General features: G+C 54.2%; 1 protein-coding gene across 2 annotated transcripts in view; it reads right to left on the minus strand.

The window, feature by feature from the left end:
• Nucleotides 1–8,975: 8,975 nt before the first annotated feature.
• The window catches only part of PRKCB (protein kinase C beta), a 131,693-nt gene continuing 125,182 nt past the window's right edge, over nt 8,976–15,486 (minus strand). Inside the window, exon 17 of one of the 2 annotated variants that reach the window (XM_075058348.1) lies at nt 8,976–9,260. In XM_075058348.1, coding sequence (XP_074914449.1) covers nt 9,108–9,260 — 153 coding nt within the window. In that variant the 3' untranslated portion in view covers nt 8,976–9,107. Of the gene's footprint in view, nt 9,261–13,488; nt 14,868–15,486 lie in introns of those variants that run through there. The other variant, XM_075058347.1, reaches the window with a different exon arrangement.

Raw genomic sequence — 15,486 nt, forward strand, 5'->3', positions numbered from 1 at the left:
AAGCATATGATTTACCTGATAGTGTGTACTTCCACAGTTCTCATTTGTATGCGCTCACATGTAAATACTAGTTATTTATGCCCAAAATGCAAACAGAAAATTACGAAGGTTACCAAAAACTCAGGCACTGGGAAATTAAGAAGTGTGAAAATTAAGTACCCTCCTCAGCCTTAAATCACCTTCTCTGTGCATACTCATCAGGCAGGGCACGCTGATTGCAACGCCGCAGTATTTCTTCCCCAGCACCCTGCTGCATGCAGCGCGCCCGCTGCACTGGCTGCCCAGCTGTGGATCCCCCTGGTTTATTCCCCTGCTTCGTTACGGGCCCTCTGCCTCGTTTACCGCCTCTGTTCAGAGCTCAGGCTGGAGGCGGAGGCAGGTCTGCCCGGGCTCTCCCGGGCACACAGCACCAGTTGTTGCTTTTCCAGCATTTCCACCCGGAGAGCTGCAGTGCTCAGTGGGCTGGGGGCTGACCGTGCTCGCTGATGCGGGTGAGGATGGAGACTCCGGGATTGTGGTCAGAAGCACCCACCCAAGCTGAATCGCAGGGCTTTTTTCCATCTATTTTTTGAGGAGGGGTTATGGTTGCCCAGTTTCTGTGACTGGCGTTGGCAGTGGCACACAGCGGTCACAGGTCACCCCTTGGCGTCACTGGCTGGACACCGAGATGAGCCCCGTGCGCTGCGATGCTGGTGGGTACCACAAAGGTACCTCGGGGTAAGGTGCGGGGAGAGACCGTGCTTCTCTGGGACAGCTGCCTCAGCCATGGCATTACCCTCCCTCGTCCTGCCACCCCCACCACTCCCACCGCCTGTCACCCAGCTCCGGCAGCGTGTGGGGCAGAGCCTGACACCAGCACCCTGCCCGGCCCCCATCCTGCGCAGAGGCAGGCGTCCTGGGGAGGAGGCAGCAAAGATATCTCACACCTACAGCGAAGGGGCTGAAAATTGCATTCCGAGTGGGGGATTTTGCAGCCTTAATTGTGTTATTTTAACAGTGTGTGTGTAGGTGTGCGCAGAGTGCACATGTACCGTTTCCTAGGCTTTTAACAAAGCAAGCTCAAACAGAATCAAAGTCCTTGTGGGATCATGTTGGCCTTTGTAGGGGTTGGTGGCAGGGGCACCCCTCGCCAAGCCCTGCACCCCTCGCCAAGCCCTGCACCCCTCTTGCCGCTCGTTGTATAGAGTAGCCAGTCCCAGGAGTGAGCCCGGAGCTCTGGCCGCAGCAGCCACCCCAGGGGACGCCCGGGGGGTTCACTAAGATTTGCGGCCAACAAGACTTTGGGGACCTTGCCATCCCGCTTTGCAGCTCAGACTAGGGAGGGCAGTGTGCTCTGCAGTCGCTGCCTGACGCCCTGCCCTGTGCAGCCTGGGCCCTTCCAGCTCCAGCCCCGGCCACCCCTTGCGGCTCACTGCCTCATCCATCGTCATTTACCTGCTCACGGACCTGGACCCTTCTGAGTTCGGCAAAGTGGAAACGAATAACAGAAACCAGCTCATGCTGCAAAGATTGTACAACTTGTGCAAAAAAAAGCTGTCCTTGCAGGCAAAAATGTCCTAAACTGAGATCTGTTAGGCTTTGTCCTTCCAAATCCAGCGATGAAAGCTCTGCTGCATTTAAATTGGCAAAGTGACAGAAAGTAAGTAGTCAGAAATAATCCCTAGCTGGATTAGGTTTTTTCCTTGAAGGAGGAGAGGCTCTGATACAAGGCGAGTTTAGGTCATTAGCAATGCAGTGAGATGCTGAGCTCCAGCCTTGCCTAGTCTTCACTTCATTTCCCTGCTCCCGGGGGCTGCAAGGGGATAAGGACTCCAGAGCCTTTGGCACGTGCGTTCATCCTTCCCCGCTCCTACGAGGGGATTATTTATATCTGCACATGCTTTGGAAATGCTGGTTGCAGTCTACTGGCTCTAACAGGACTCCAGTGGTGAGGCTGGTGTGTCCTTATGTGACATGCTACTGAGTTCAGGGATGTTCTAGCTGTGACACGACTGAGCAATGCCATACGTGCCACCAGCCCAAGCGTGTGTGACACGAGCTGGCTTACTCGGTGCGAGCTTGTACGGTTGCCTACCAGCTCTGCGGCTCCTCGCTAGACTTCCGACAGTTTAATAGCAATAAAAATAACAGGGGAGAGAAGCAGAAATACATTCTTATTAAGCCTCTTTACTCTGGGAAGATGCCAATGGAGTGCAGGAGTGGCCACGCATGGGCTAGCAAGCAGCACGCAGCCTCTCGGGAGACCCAGGTGAACGCGCTTACGGCAGCTCCGTGCTAAGTCCACCTCACTTGGCCCACACTTCTGCTTTCGCACGTACCAGCTGCACACACGCTGGGGTGCCCAACCATTGCATCTGCTTTTTTTTTTTTCCTCTGTACCGATACCCTGGGTAGACAAAACAAATCCAGGAGAGGGAAGGGATGACACGGGACAGCAAACGTCACGCCAATGCCACAGGGTTCCCCCAGCTGCTCCGTGCCGGCTCCGAGGGTACGGGGTGCTGTGTGCAGTTCAGCAGCTCCCCGTCTCCGCAGCCCTGCCGGGGACATCCCGATCCCAATTCCAATCCCAGGCTGCGGGAAGGAAGCTGAGGGAATCCCTTCCCCAAGGTCATTCCAAGACCAGCCTCTACATGGAGCAAGTCTGCGCGGGATGGGTGAGAAAAGAGGAAGATTATCAAAGGGATTCTATGAGGCAGTGGTACCACAGAAGTAATAAAAGAACAAATAGCAGGGAATTAAAAGATATTCTGTAGTCTGAGTCCAGCCGGACCACGCTGAGCCACCATAAAAGGTTTGCTGCTGCTCCGACCCACCGCAATTTAATTGATTTGATTTAAATTCTTTGAAGAAGAAGTGGATAACGAATAATGAGGCAAACAGGATTGTAATGCAAATGAAAGAGATGAAAGATGGCTTCAGGGAGACGGCTCTTGAAGGTCAGAGACTAACGCAAAGCTGCTTCTGGTCACTCATTCAAACATTAATGAGGCTGTGTTCCTCCAGATGCCTTTGATGGATGGAGGGACGGCTCTGGAGGCAAACGCTGTGCTGATGTCTGGCCTTTATTCTCCTCGCTCCAAGCGGATCATCCCCTCGCAGTGGTGAGGAGGATTTTACCTGGCATGTTGTAGGGACTTGGGTTTCTGCTGCCCATGTTTCACTGGGTAAGCAGACTTCTTAATTGGGTTTTTCCAGATACTCTGATGGAGACTCTAACTTCAGAATTAATTAACTTCACTATCAAAAGCTGAGTCATTTGTCACAATGGTTTTGTCATTAGCTCCCATAATTACGGAAAGTGTCACAAAACCAAATGTTTCACTTACACAAGCCAGGATAACGGAAGCTCAGGAGCATTTCCGACACGCTGGCAATGGGCACGTCAGCGAAGCTGGGGAGGGACTGGACTGGCCACCCCAAAAAGTGGGAGACCTTCCTGGCACGGCCCCACAGACCGCCCTGTCCTGCAGCTTGCCCTGCCCACGGCCGGGGGCTCTGGGGGCGCAGCAGAGAGGCAGCGGGGGGACAGACCAGGACTGTCCAGCCTCGAGGGCAGACGCTGGGGGTATGTGAGCGGTGCTGGGGCCGGTCAAGCCCTGCGGTTTTCCTTCCTCTGTGCCAGTCGGGGTGGTCCCCAGTGACCGCCGGCCGTGCCAGGTGGGAGAGACGAGGACATCTTGCTGAAGGCTTAGCTGAAGTCCCCGAAGGGAGAAGGAAATGCCCTTCCTAACATGCTTACTGGCTTTCACAAGGGCGCTTCCTAAAAGAGCAAATTTCCTCAATGGAGAAAAGCAGGCGTGCGCTGTGCAGCTTTCCGTGCAAGCAAGCAGAAGGGTGCGTAATGGTGCGCTCGGCCAGGAAACCCTTCGCAGCCGCATTAGGAGCACGTGCAGACGCTGGGGGATTCGCAGAGTCCCGACCCTCTGAGCCTGCTGCTCCCCTGCCCTTGCTGCAGCTGCAGGGCAAGGCTGTGCAAAGCGCCCGCAGAGGGTCTGCTGGGCACCCGACCTCCCTGGAGCCAGCCAGCTCACCCCCCGCAGCCCTGCGTGACTCACAGGGACTGGGAACCAATGTTCGCGGGGTGGTGGGAAGAGCATCTGCAATAGTGTTAATTAACTCATCTTAATTAGCAATTAACTGAAGATACAAACAACCTACACCTTCCCTCCCCTTCCCCATTGGTCTATAGGTATCTTTAAGCACAGCCACAGCTGCAGGTCTCCAGTCCAGGACCTGCATTCAGGGAGGCTCCATTTGCTAATATTCTCTAGCTGTACAGATATGCATCTTTTTCCAGAAAAGCTGCAACATCTCAACATCTGCTGCTGTAACAGGGCTTGGTGGGGCCCCTCTGGGTGACCACGCAGGCGGCCAATGGCTGGAACCAGTTGCCGATTGCTGGGGATCCCATGGCACACCCAGCCCACCGGCTCGCCCCCTGCACACCACCCAAGACTCGTGGGCAAAGGAAGTCCAGCTCTCAGGGTTTCTTTAAAATTATATATTTTATTTTTTCATACATGCAGCAAATAGAATAAAGAGTATATGCCCATCTAAAAGGAGGTCTTTATGAGAATTTCTGACAACACACAGCAGGTAGTCTAGGATGTAGAAAAGTCATCAAATACTTGCAGGTGAAATCAAATTCACAAACACAAACTGTTCAACAATAAACATTTTCTTTTTTTTTTTTTTTTCCTTAATTGCCACTTTGAACGTGATCAGAAATAAACAGCTTGGATAACACTACCATGCATGGAGCAAGATGCTTGTTGCTTCTTTTGCTGTTGCAGGCTCAGTGGCTCATCTCCTTCTGCAAAAGCAGAGAAGCCGCAGCACTTGTTAGTATGAGTTAGTTCCACGCTCCAGATGTTAAGCCCTACCTTTTGAACAGCTAGATCCTTGCACTCTGCGCTGGAAACCACCCTAGTTCTTCACTTGTATTAGAGCTCCCAGGATTCACAATCATCAGAGCATACCTACTGCCCAGTGCGCTCGCTCATCTTCCCATCTTTGAAACTACCTATACGGGTTGTCCGCTATGCAAACTTGCATTTGTTTATTAAATGGATCAATAACTCCTTTGGTGATGGCTCTTTCATCAAGAGAAGGCTGCGCAGATGTCCAGCCAGGGGAGATAAGAGCAGCAGCAGCAGGTCCCCATCGCCACGTGCAAATGGCATCGACCTGGGGCAGTGCCCCAGCACGCACTGGCTGGAGGGCAGCTACATTTGGGCTGCGCAGACTCGCCCTGAGCTGCTGTGTGACAGCTGGGTTGGGACCAGCTGTATCCCAAACAGCCGTGTGCAGCTGCAGGACAGCAGAGTCGGAGAGGATCGGGGTTTCCAACCCCCCCGCGCCCACCCACAGCCCTCAGCAGTGCCCTGCAGACCGCCTGGACCAGGCGATTCCTCAGGCTGAGCCCAAGCAGCCAGCCCTGGCTCTGCCCCTGAGCTCGGGCAGGTCCCTGCTCAGGCTCTCCTCCACTCCCTCCGCTCTTCCACTGTCCGTCCCCGTGTGCCATGCAAGCTCTCCAGCGGCGCTCCGCTGCTGCGGGCACCCGGCAGCCTCGCCACCGCTCCCCAGCTCAAGCCAGGCTGTGCTTTACACCAGGAACATGGACAAACAGCCGCAGCCCTCTCTCCTTTTCTTTGGCAAAATGTCCAAGGGAAAGACTAGGGCACGCCCAGGGACCACCGGCATTTGCAGCCCTAACATCCCTGCAGACAGGAATGGGAATCTGCTCCTGCACCAAGGTATCCTGGTGTATTTCCAAATGTCAGCATTGGGAACAAAATCCTTAGCCAGTGGGTAAATGCAAGCTGTTACTTCTTCGCCTCTAAGAGCCTCAGCCCTCCTGCCCCGCGTCTTCTTCACACAGCACGCGGTCTCCTTTGCAAAGCCCGCGCTGCTGCCCAGCGCCCCGGCTGGGTGCAGGAGCCGACCAGGTTCTGCTGCCCGGAGCAGCCGCCGCAGCCCCGGCTGCAGCCGCCCACCAGCAGCAAAGGGGCCAACACCACCCCGGGGGGGACATACACTGCCTAATCCATCCTGCCCCCCAGGGAACCACCTGAGGAGCCTGAACCCCACTTACCTGCAGCGTTCAGGTATAATCCAGCTCGGGAGAAAGAGTCAAGAGTTGCCATGCTGTGCGGGGGGGGGAGTGGATGCCCTGCCTCCTCGGTCCCTCCTCCTGCCTCTCCTGGGGCTCTGGCTCCCACCCTGCCACCGCCGGACCCCACGGCCCGTCCCACCGCAGCCAGGCTGCTCAGCGCAGGACACCGGACTTGCCCCCAAACCCCCTCCAGCACGCAGTTGAGTGGTCAGGGTGCACGCTGCAAGCCCCCGGGGGTTTTTCTCTCCTCTGCAGCTGCAGGCGGAGATGCCTCCTCTGTCCCCCAGAGCATCCTTCTCCTGTCTCACCTGCTGATCGCTCACACTGTCCCCTTGTCCCCCCCGGCACTGCCCTGCTGCACAGCGGGTGCAAGCGTGCTGGCAGCATGCTCCACTATCGCTTTACTGGGCTTTATCCTTGCATCAGAGCACCTGGGGACTAACTAACAGGGCTCTCCTGAAGCCTCTCAGCTCTGAGCATCTTCCTGAAGCACTGCTTTCCCCGTCCAACAGTGAAGATTAAATCATCAAATTACAGCAAATAGTGAGTCAACCGCTGTCGCTCTGCCCTTCCTTGGAAGAGTTTGTACAAATCTCAACGCCTGTGCGGGGCCAGGCATATCCCATTTTACATTTCTCCACAGAAGAAGCAGGTCACCTGGAAATAAACCTTGAAATAGGAGTTTGGCAAGTAGCAGAACGGACAACATCAGAAATACTCAAGGTATGAGTTCTGCAAACAGGACCTAGCCTTTCCTAAGCTCTCCCTGGAGCACGGATCTTAACCCTGCAGATCCCGAAGATGACACCGAAGCCACCTGACGGCACAGCCGAGCACGGCCGGCTGCCGTCCCGGCTTCCCCGCGGGCCCCGTCCGAGGCTGCCCGGCTCGCTCGGCGGTTCAGCAGCGCCTGCTCCATGCAGGGGTGTCACCCCAACACATACACAGAAGTCCCAAACAGAAAAGACGTAACTCCCCCCTACCCCTCCAGCAGCCCCTGCGTGTAACCACAGCCCCGGGGTGCCCCTCGGCACAGGAGACCCTACAGCACCATCCTGCACAGACCCTGGGAACGGCTTCAGAGCTGAGGGTACGGAAATGAACAACATTCACCACTGAAGTAATACTAATTCTGCAGCGACAGGTTTGAAAGTCACAGTAACGTACATGCTCTGAACATCGACCCTGGTCTGCAGAGGATGGCGAGACGTCTTCTGAAACGTGGAGTTACGAGAACCCTCACCAGAAACCAGCCCGCGGGTGAGGCTTCCCCGGGCTTCGCCTGATGCAGAGCGTCTCATAAACCCCCTCGTCAATCTGGCACAATTTGCAGTTTTTCTGGGTTTTTGTTTTGTTTCCTCCAGCCCAGGTCAGTACCCAAGACCATGGACTTGCAGCTCACGTCCCCCGCGTGCGTGGGGCACTGCCTGCCTGCAATTTAATCACGGGGGGAGGACACCCGGCCGGCCGCTCCCCGGCAGGTGGGACATCAGCTTTAGCTTCTAGCAGCCTTTTTTCCCCAATGAATCATTAAAGGAAGAAAATAATTTCAAAAGGTAGAGTTTGATGTTTATAAAAGATCTACAAACCAGAATTTCCTTTATAGGATTCCTCGTGATTCATAAAATCCCACCCCCATTTCCCCTATAGGCATGGAGTAATGTGTATTTACATTAGAATTGGTAGTGGTTCAGAAAATATACGTATGGTTTTTTTTTTTGCAAACCCACCAACCTAATGTGTCATAAGAGAGGGATAACAGCCAGTGACTCAAAGGATGCTCACACTCGGGGCTCACCCTGCTGCGAACCCAACAGCGAGCCAGAGTTGCCACCCGGCCACCGACGGGCAGCCCCTGCCTGCCCCTGCCCTCCCGCATGGCACCGCTGCTGCACACACGGCGTGGCTCTGCCTTACAAACAGCTCCTGGAATTGTCTCTCCTAATTCAGAATTTTTAAAATGATGCAGAAGGTCCTGGATTACTGAATAAAACCCCCAGGAATTTTGGCTGAAATCAGGTAAATCGAGATGCCTGTAAAATTCATGGGTTTGGAGCCTTTAAGATAATAGCAGAGGGTGTAAAGTAGAAAAGTTACCTTTATAAATAGCCCTCAGTACAGCCCTTTTGTAGCGGGCATATTTTCACTTGGTAAATTGTAAACCGAGAATATAAACGTGTTTTGTTTTGGTAGAATATTAATATCCTTTACAGAGCTGTTAAATTTCAACAGTGTCTGTGAAAAAACAGGAGAAAGATTTATGAGAGTGCTGACAGAGTGTATCAAAACTGCAAACTGTTCCAGATGTTAAAAAAAAATCCCACCTTTCACTTAGAAAAAGATTTGCTCTGATTTACAAGAACTGGCATGGAATTCTTTTGGAGTCTTAATGCCTGAGTGTAGGAAAGGCCGTATGGCGAGGCGCAGGCTTGCGGGAGGCGAGGGAGGAAGACGGCTTCGGTGAGCCAGGCTGACGGTATATACAATGCATTTAAAAATATATGTCTATAAGCAGACTTTTCCACACTGATCAAATGTATCCATGTCTTGAACAAAAGGCTCCTCTAAGACAAGCTCACAGTCATCGCAAGCTTCAGCACAACGGTTTAAGATATCAACCATGCTTAGCATTCAACAGAAACGATTTGTGAGTAGCTAGGGTCACTGGAATCTCAGCATCCGATTTCAAAAATTACAAAGACTGGAGCAATTTGGTATATTTCTGTTTAAAAACTCTATTAGTCACCACCAACTATAGTTTCTAGAAGCATTACTGACTGTTAACTTGAACCCCAAACATCTCCAGCTAGGGAAACCAAGCTAGCAAGTGACACAGACATAGAAAGGCCTCCTAAAACAAGCGGTCGGCGTGTTTCGCATGAGGGTATGTATGTCTGCACTGCTAATCCCGGAAGACTAGTGTCGGTATGTACAAGGCGATCTGGAGTTTCGGACTGCGAGGAGAGGGCAGGCGGCAGCTGCGCCGCGACTACACGTTAATGACAAACTCGGGGTTAGTGTAGGAGAATCCAGCAAACTCGTTCTGGTCCAAGTTCATGATGAAGAGTTTGTCCGTGGGCGTGAGCTCCACCGGCTGCCGGGTGAACTCTTTGTCGAAGTTGGAAGTGTCTCGTTTGTCCTTCTGTTAAATGGAAAGCACAGAGTTAAATGCGGCAAAGGGGGGAGCGCGAGCGAGCGAGCGAGCAAGCGAGCAGTGGCAGCACCCAAGGGCGCGCGGCCGGAGAGCTCTGCTGTCCCCGGGCTTCGTGCCCGGCACTCGAGATCTCCACACCGGTTTCTAAAGCCACCGCCGATGAGGAACTCGCACCCAGAGAGGCAGCGGCAGCCCCTGTACAATAGAAGCGACCCCACACCGCGGGCAGGAAGAGAAGAACACCGGTTTAACACCTTGAAACACACAACCAGACAGTAAAGGGACACGGTGAGAGCACGGGGCGTCGGGGAGGGCTGTGGTGCTCCCAGGCCAAGCATCCCTCCTCTCCTGGCCGCTGCAAAAGAGAGCAACAGAGCAGTTTCTCAACATGCAAAACCGCCACTGCAAACAGAGATTCACAATACACAGGAGGAAGGAGCCTGGAGGAAGCAACATGCCTCGAAATGGAAGTAAACATTCAAGACGATTTCAAAATTTGCACAAAATAATCAGCTGTAAGAGCTCCTCTCGCTTTAAGCTTGATGTTTTAAAATTATAATACAATATGGCATTGACCAATGCAGTGTTTTATTGATTTGAGGATGCGATTTGCTCCAGGATTGTATATAGAAAATATACAGTAGCTCAAAGAATGAAAATTCCACATGTGCAACCTTTTATCATTTTAATTTTGTAAGATGAACAACTTCGCAGCTACATCCAACCCAAAAAATAAAAAAAACATAGTTAGTCATGATTAGCGCTGGTAACCTCCTATTGGCACTGCAGATCCCATCATTTGGGAACGCTTGGGCCATTTTTGTAAATGGGTGTGCGTCAGAGATTGCCCAATTAAGGTATGTTCTGGCTGCGGGAGGTTACAGTGCCCTGGCTAAATGGGAAACCGGAGCGCTGAAGATACAACATAAGCACCCAGGATCCTCCATCAGTAAAGAAAGCCCGCGGAGGGACGCCCTGCTCCCTGCAGCGCGGCAGCCGGGTAACCCACGGGCTGGGACCTGCTCTGCTTTGTCTCATTATTAAAGCAAGCGGGGACAAAAGACTTTCCCCATCTCTTCTTCTGTGTCTCTATGTCGGAGCTTAAACGAGATGGAGCGCAGTCATTCGCAGTCCCCTCCAGTGTTTCCCACTACCTGTAAAGGCTGCGTGGGGCTGGGGTGCTGCCGGGGGTGACGGGTGGGGGACCCGCAGCATCGCCCGTGGCCGGACAAGCCTCAATGCAGGGCAGAGCTCTTTCCACCGCTTTTTCATTTTCAGGAGCGGGCAGAGCCGCCCGCACGCCCTGACTCCGTGCTGGAGGTGACCTTCCCCTGACGTGACACTGGCAGCTCCCCATCACAAATTTGGTGCCTCGCAGAAACCTGCAAAATGGTCTTTTTATTTTTTCCGACCCTGCCGTTGAACCAAGGCCCCCGCAGTGCCGGGAGCTTGCCCGCACTCTGCTACGATGGAAGATTTCCAATTCTGGCTCACGGCAGAGGGGCCTGAGGGGGAATTGCAGGGGGGTCCCGCCACCCTCACACCCCTGCTGCTCACGGCCACCGGCCACGGGGGGGAACAATGCGGGACCGCTCTGCACCCCCGCCCCGCTCCCTCCCACCGTGGTCATCCTCCCCGCTGCTCCGTACTGAGGAAGCACCCGGCGGGCGATACGCTGCGTCCTCACCGCAGCACCTCTTGTCCCACCGGCTGCCGTCGGAGCCGTCGGCACCTTCACGCCTCGAGCAGGAGCACGGCCAGAGCAGGGCTGAGAGCCAGGTCCTCCCTGCCCTCCTCCCGCCAGCCCGGCCAGGCCAGGAGCTCCACATCACAACTGCAGCCGGATCGAGCCTCTGGAGATGAGCCCCAAAGCCAGGAGCGGACCAGGACCTCCACGGCCCCTCGGAGACTCCATGTGCCACAGGAGGGATCCCATCGGGACAGCTTCAGCCTTGCGGGGGAAAGACCAGAGAGCAAAGAGAGCCAAGGGTGGTTGAGAGGAGACGAGGTGGGAAGAAATGGGGCTGGAGCTCAAGGAACAACGAGAGAAAAGCCAGAAGAGCCAGGACATGCCGTCAAGCCAGCGGTGCTCAGGGCTCCGGCAGCCCGACTTGCCGGCGCCCGCGGGTCCCAGCCTGTCCCCAGGCAGGAGCTGGGTCTCTGCCTTCGCTGTCGGACAAGAGACACTGGGGGGCCGACACAGTCCCTGCAGGGCTCCTCTGCCCAGCATGGAGAAGGAAGAAGAGGTGGATTTGGGGGCACAGAGCAGGAGCGGGGAAGGGCAGACGGGGTGAAGGAGGCGACTTCGGGTGCAGAGTTCTGACAGGCGAAGGGTGAAGCGGTTGAAATGCAAGTATAAGCCCACCTCGATGGAAGGCAGCGTCCCTTCTAGGATAAGAGGGGCTGGTGCGGAGCCATGGAAGAGCAGAGGCACTGCCCTTGGCTGCCAAGAGGCCATTTCGAAGCGGTTGCACAGGGGCTCTCCCTTGCAGCCCCAGCACGTGCGGAAGGAAGGAGCCGACGCTGGCACCAGGCTCCTGCCCCGCTCCCGGCGGGATGCTGAGCCGACCAAATGGTTCCTGAAGGCCACGTCCACCCGAACCAACGTGTGCCAAGAAAACACCGTCCTACCGAGCCAGGAGCTTCTCCCGAGCAGGAATGCTGTGGGATGCTGCAAAGAGAAATGGAATGTCCACATTTGCTGCTGGTGCAAATTGCCACCGCGGTCCCCAGCCCTTCGGAGTGGCCTCTGCTGATGGCACCAGAGAGGGCGAGTGCTCAGCCTGGGAGCCCCCGGGTGAGCAAAACCTCCTGCTGCTTTTCGGCAGCAGAAAGCTCGTGCAAAGGCTGTGACGTGCCTGGGAAGGGGCTCAGGGCAGCCCACCTCCCCCTGCACAGCATCCTCCGGCAGCTTCCCCCCCCCAGCTCCTCCAGGGGCTCTGCAGGAAAGCGCAGCACCAGGAGGGCCCAGCTGTGAGCGCAGGGAAGCGGGGTTTGCTGACTTCTTACCTTGAATTTTGTCTGAAATTGGTGGCAATTTGGCCTCTGTCAAAGATGATGAATAGCCTGGGAGCAGGTAGGGAACGGCTACGTGGATCTGGTAAACAGAGAGAGGGGAAGGCAGGGGAAATTCAAGGCTGAAAACGCCGCCAGCAAAGGGCTAATTGACTCTGGGAGGTGACGAGGAGCACGGGAGGGATGGCATGGCGGAGGCACCGGGGCTCCCGCACGCCCAGGGCAGTGTGCCCGCAGAGCGCGTCTGGCCCAGAACAGCATTTGTGCCCGGACCAGAGAGGACGGGAATCCTCCCTGACCATCGCCGCCGAGCCCCAGCCCCGCGGCAGAGCTCCGCTCCAGGGCTGCCCGGGCAGAGCTCGCCGGAGAGCAGCTCCTGCCGGCGCTGTCGGTGCTGCCGCTCGGTGCCTTTCAGAACGATCCCGCAGAGTTCAGAACCGCAGCGCTTCAGCAGAAGCGGATTTCCAAAGACAGAAGGGAAATTCTGCATGCGCTCAGGAGAAGGGAAGTTAGCAGGAACCTGTAATCCCTCTTTAGCTGAAACTGCCAATTGCTTTTAACAACTGCTCCTCTGAGAGCGCACAGGCAGGGCGATGAGTCACCGACACACAGCGCTGCCTCGCCGAGAGCCTTGCCTCTGCAGTCTCCAGAAATCCGAAGCGCATGCCGCAGTTGTCTCTGCTCAAGGCATTTAAAAAGATTCCCAAGCGGCAGAGCTCTGCTCGCCTCGGCAGCACCCCGCGGCAGGGCCGTCCTGACACCTCAAATCATCCTTCCTCCAAGGGACATCGGACGGAAACTCCTTGCCCTGTCCGTGTTTGAGCGCACGAGCGAGCAGGGCCGCCGGCTGCGCAGCACGAGCTGGTGCAGAGGACACGCAGGCGTTCGCTCTCCGCTTGGAAGACGCTTCCAGTACGTCGCACCTCGGTTTGGGGACAAACGCCGCAGAGGACGAACGGGCTGCGGCTCCGCCGGCGGTGCAGGAGGCTGCCTTGTGATGTGGGCTGCTGCCTGCGCTGCTGCCTGCGCTGCTCTCCCAGGCAGCTCTGGGGACCCACCATGCCCCCGAGCCAGCATCCCCGAGCGGTCGGGGCAGCTTCCAGCCCTCGGCGCGGTACAGCCCTGGCTGTCGGTGCTCCTGGCATCTCCGAGCCCAGAACTGTAGAAACTCATTACTGCCAAACACATGCAGGTTTCTTGGACATTATTTCTCACTTTTTATTTTATAATCAGTATTGGAAAAAAAAACAATGGCACATTACAACTTAAAGCAGGTTGATACAGTGACAGCCCGTGAACATCTGCAGAATAGTATAAAAGGAAGCTGCATGATTGTTATCGTTTCAAGAGAAATTCACCCTTCCTGAAACGTTTTCTTTGATGCCAGAAACAAAACTTAGGCCATTTAAATATCTAGCGGCATTTTTTAAAAGTAGGACTATTAGTTGAAACAAGTTTCTTTACAAGCTTCATATCAGAATTCACAATACTGTTCAACGTTAAATAGCATCCCATTTGTGTTAATACCATTTTTTGACACATTTAAAGCGCAGGTAACAAACTCGATCAATTGCTTTGGCATTTGAAAAAAAGAAAAAGTTTTGCTATGAGAACCAATGTGTGGTATTTACTAGGGTGACCATGGATTTGAAAGCACCTGCAACAGCTCTTTCAAATTTCCCACTTACAACTGGATATGTTTCTTTTGATTTAAAAAAATGCTACTTAGAAACTGCACAATCAGGAGAAATCTTTGCAAACAGCAGACCTGGCTTCCCTAATAATTTATCACTGCTGCTGAAGACCCAACGCAGAGAACTGCACCTGCCCAAATCCACACACGTACGAGTCTACGGTGACAAGGGGTGGGTTTCAACGACAGCAGGACAGAGCTACAGAAGAAGGCAGAATCGGCACTTCAGCTCTCAGGAGCAGCTGCTCCATTTTGGGAGAAGCTGAGCAGCTTAGCCGGCAGCACCCGTGCTGCGGGGTGCGCGTTCATACTGGTGAAAGGTTTCGTTAAAAACACTTACCTGCCGCTAAGGCTAAGAAGGCTAAATATTAATTTTTCATGATTACATTAAAAGACTAGAAAAAGGGAAGAGCAGGAACTGAAGCGCATGCTGAAAAGATCTCTCCTAATTGTCACAGTTTACACCTCTCCATTTTACCTCTGTTAGAACTGTTTCTATTTTCTAGAAATAAAATGTCATAAAAGCACATTTGCAGCTCTTACTGCACATCACCCACCCTTCAGGCACGCCCCAAATGATGTGAAGACACTTTGGGCTTTGAAATATGGTCACTCTAGTAAGAGTACTAAAGAAAAACCACGAATGCAAGTTTTGCAATGGAAAATGTCACCACAACAGCAGCTGGGACTGGATGATAGAGATGCAGGAATGAGATCTAGACAGCTACTTAGCTCTTGGCTTCACGTTTAAAAAACTCAGAGTTAACAAAGGAAAATCCTTCGAATTCTGACTGGTCAATGTTCCTGATGACTTCCTGGTCAGGAGGTGTTAAGACGGGTGGATGGCGAGTGAAAAACCGGTCGAAGTTTTCAGCATTGCGTCCACACTATGAGAGGGGAAGAAAAGAACGTATGGTGGGTGGAGAAAGAAGCGTGCGGGACGCGGCTGCAGCCACCCGCCCAGCCTCGCCGCGCGCCGCCGCTTATCTCGGTGCAGCAATGGCAGAAAAGAAAAAGGTGCAAAATACTTATGAGCTTTGTTAGTCACGAGGTGATGTTATCTCATGGCGCAGCCAGAGACCAGCAAAACCTTCCGGCTGCACCATGGCAAGTAATTGCAGGAGAGGAATGAGATGGGAGTGCAATTACTTGCTGTCGCTCCCTGCCTACACGCAGCGCTGTACCTTCTCTTAGGCTATGCCACGCACACGGCGGCTTCTTCTGAAAGAGCCCTGCGGCTTCACCTGCTCGGTCATCCCTCCTTCCCCGGGAGCGGGACACTTTCGTCATGTCTGGACTGCTGAGAGGCTTCTCCTTGCCCCTGCTCAAGGAGAGAGCTTCTCACCTTCCGCAGAGCTCCTGTAACCTGCTGCTGGCCGAATGCTTAATGCAGGCACTTGTGCCTGAGCATTTCCAGGGCTGCTCCGTCCCTTCCCGACGTGCCCGTCAGACTCTGACAGTCCACGCTGGTGCGTGGGGTGCTGCTCGGCCAAGGCAGGCAGGAGC

Source organism: Buteo buteo, chromosome 27 (assembly GCF_964188355.1).
Source record: "Buteo buteo chromosome 27, bButBut1.hap1.1, whole genome shotgun sequence".
Taxonomy (NCBI): domain Eukaryota; kingdom Metazoa; phylum Chordata; class Aves; order Accipitriformes; family Accipitridae; genus Buteo; species Buteo buteo.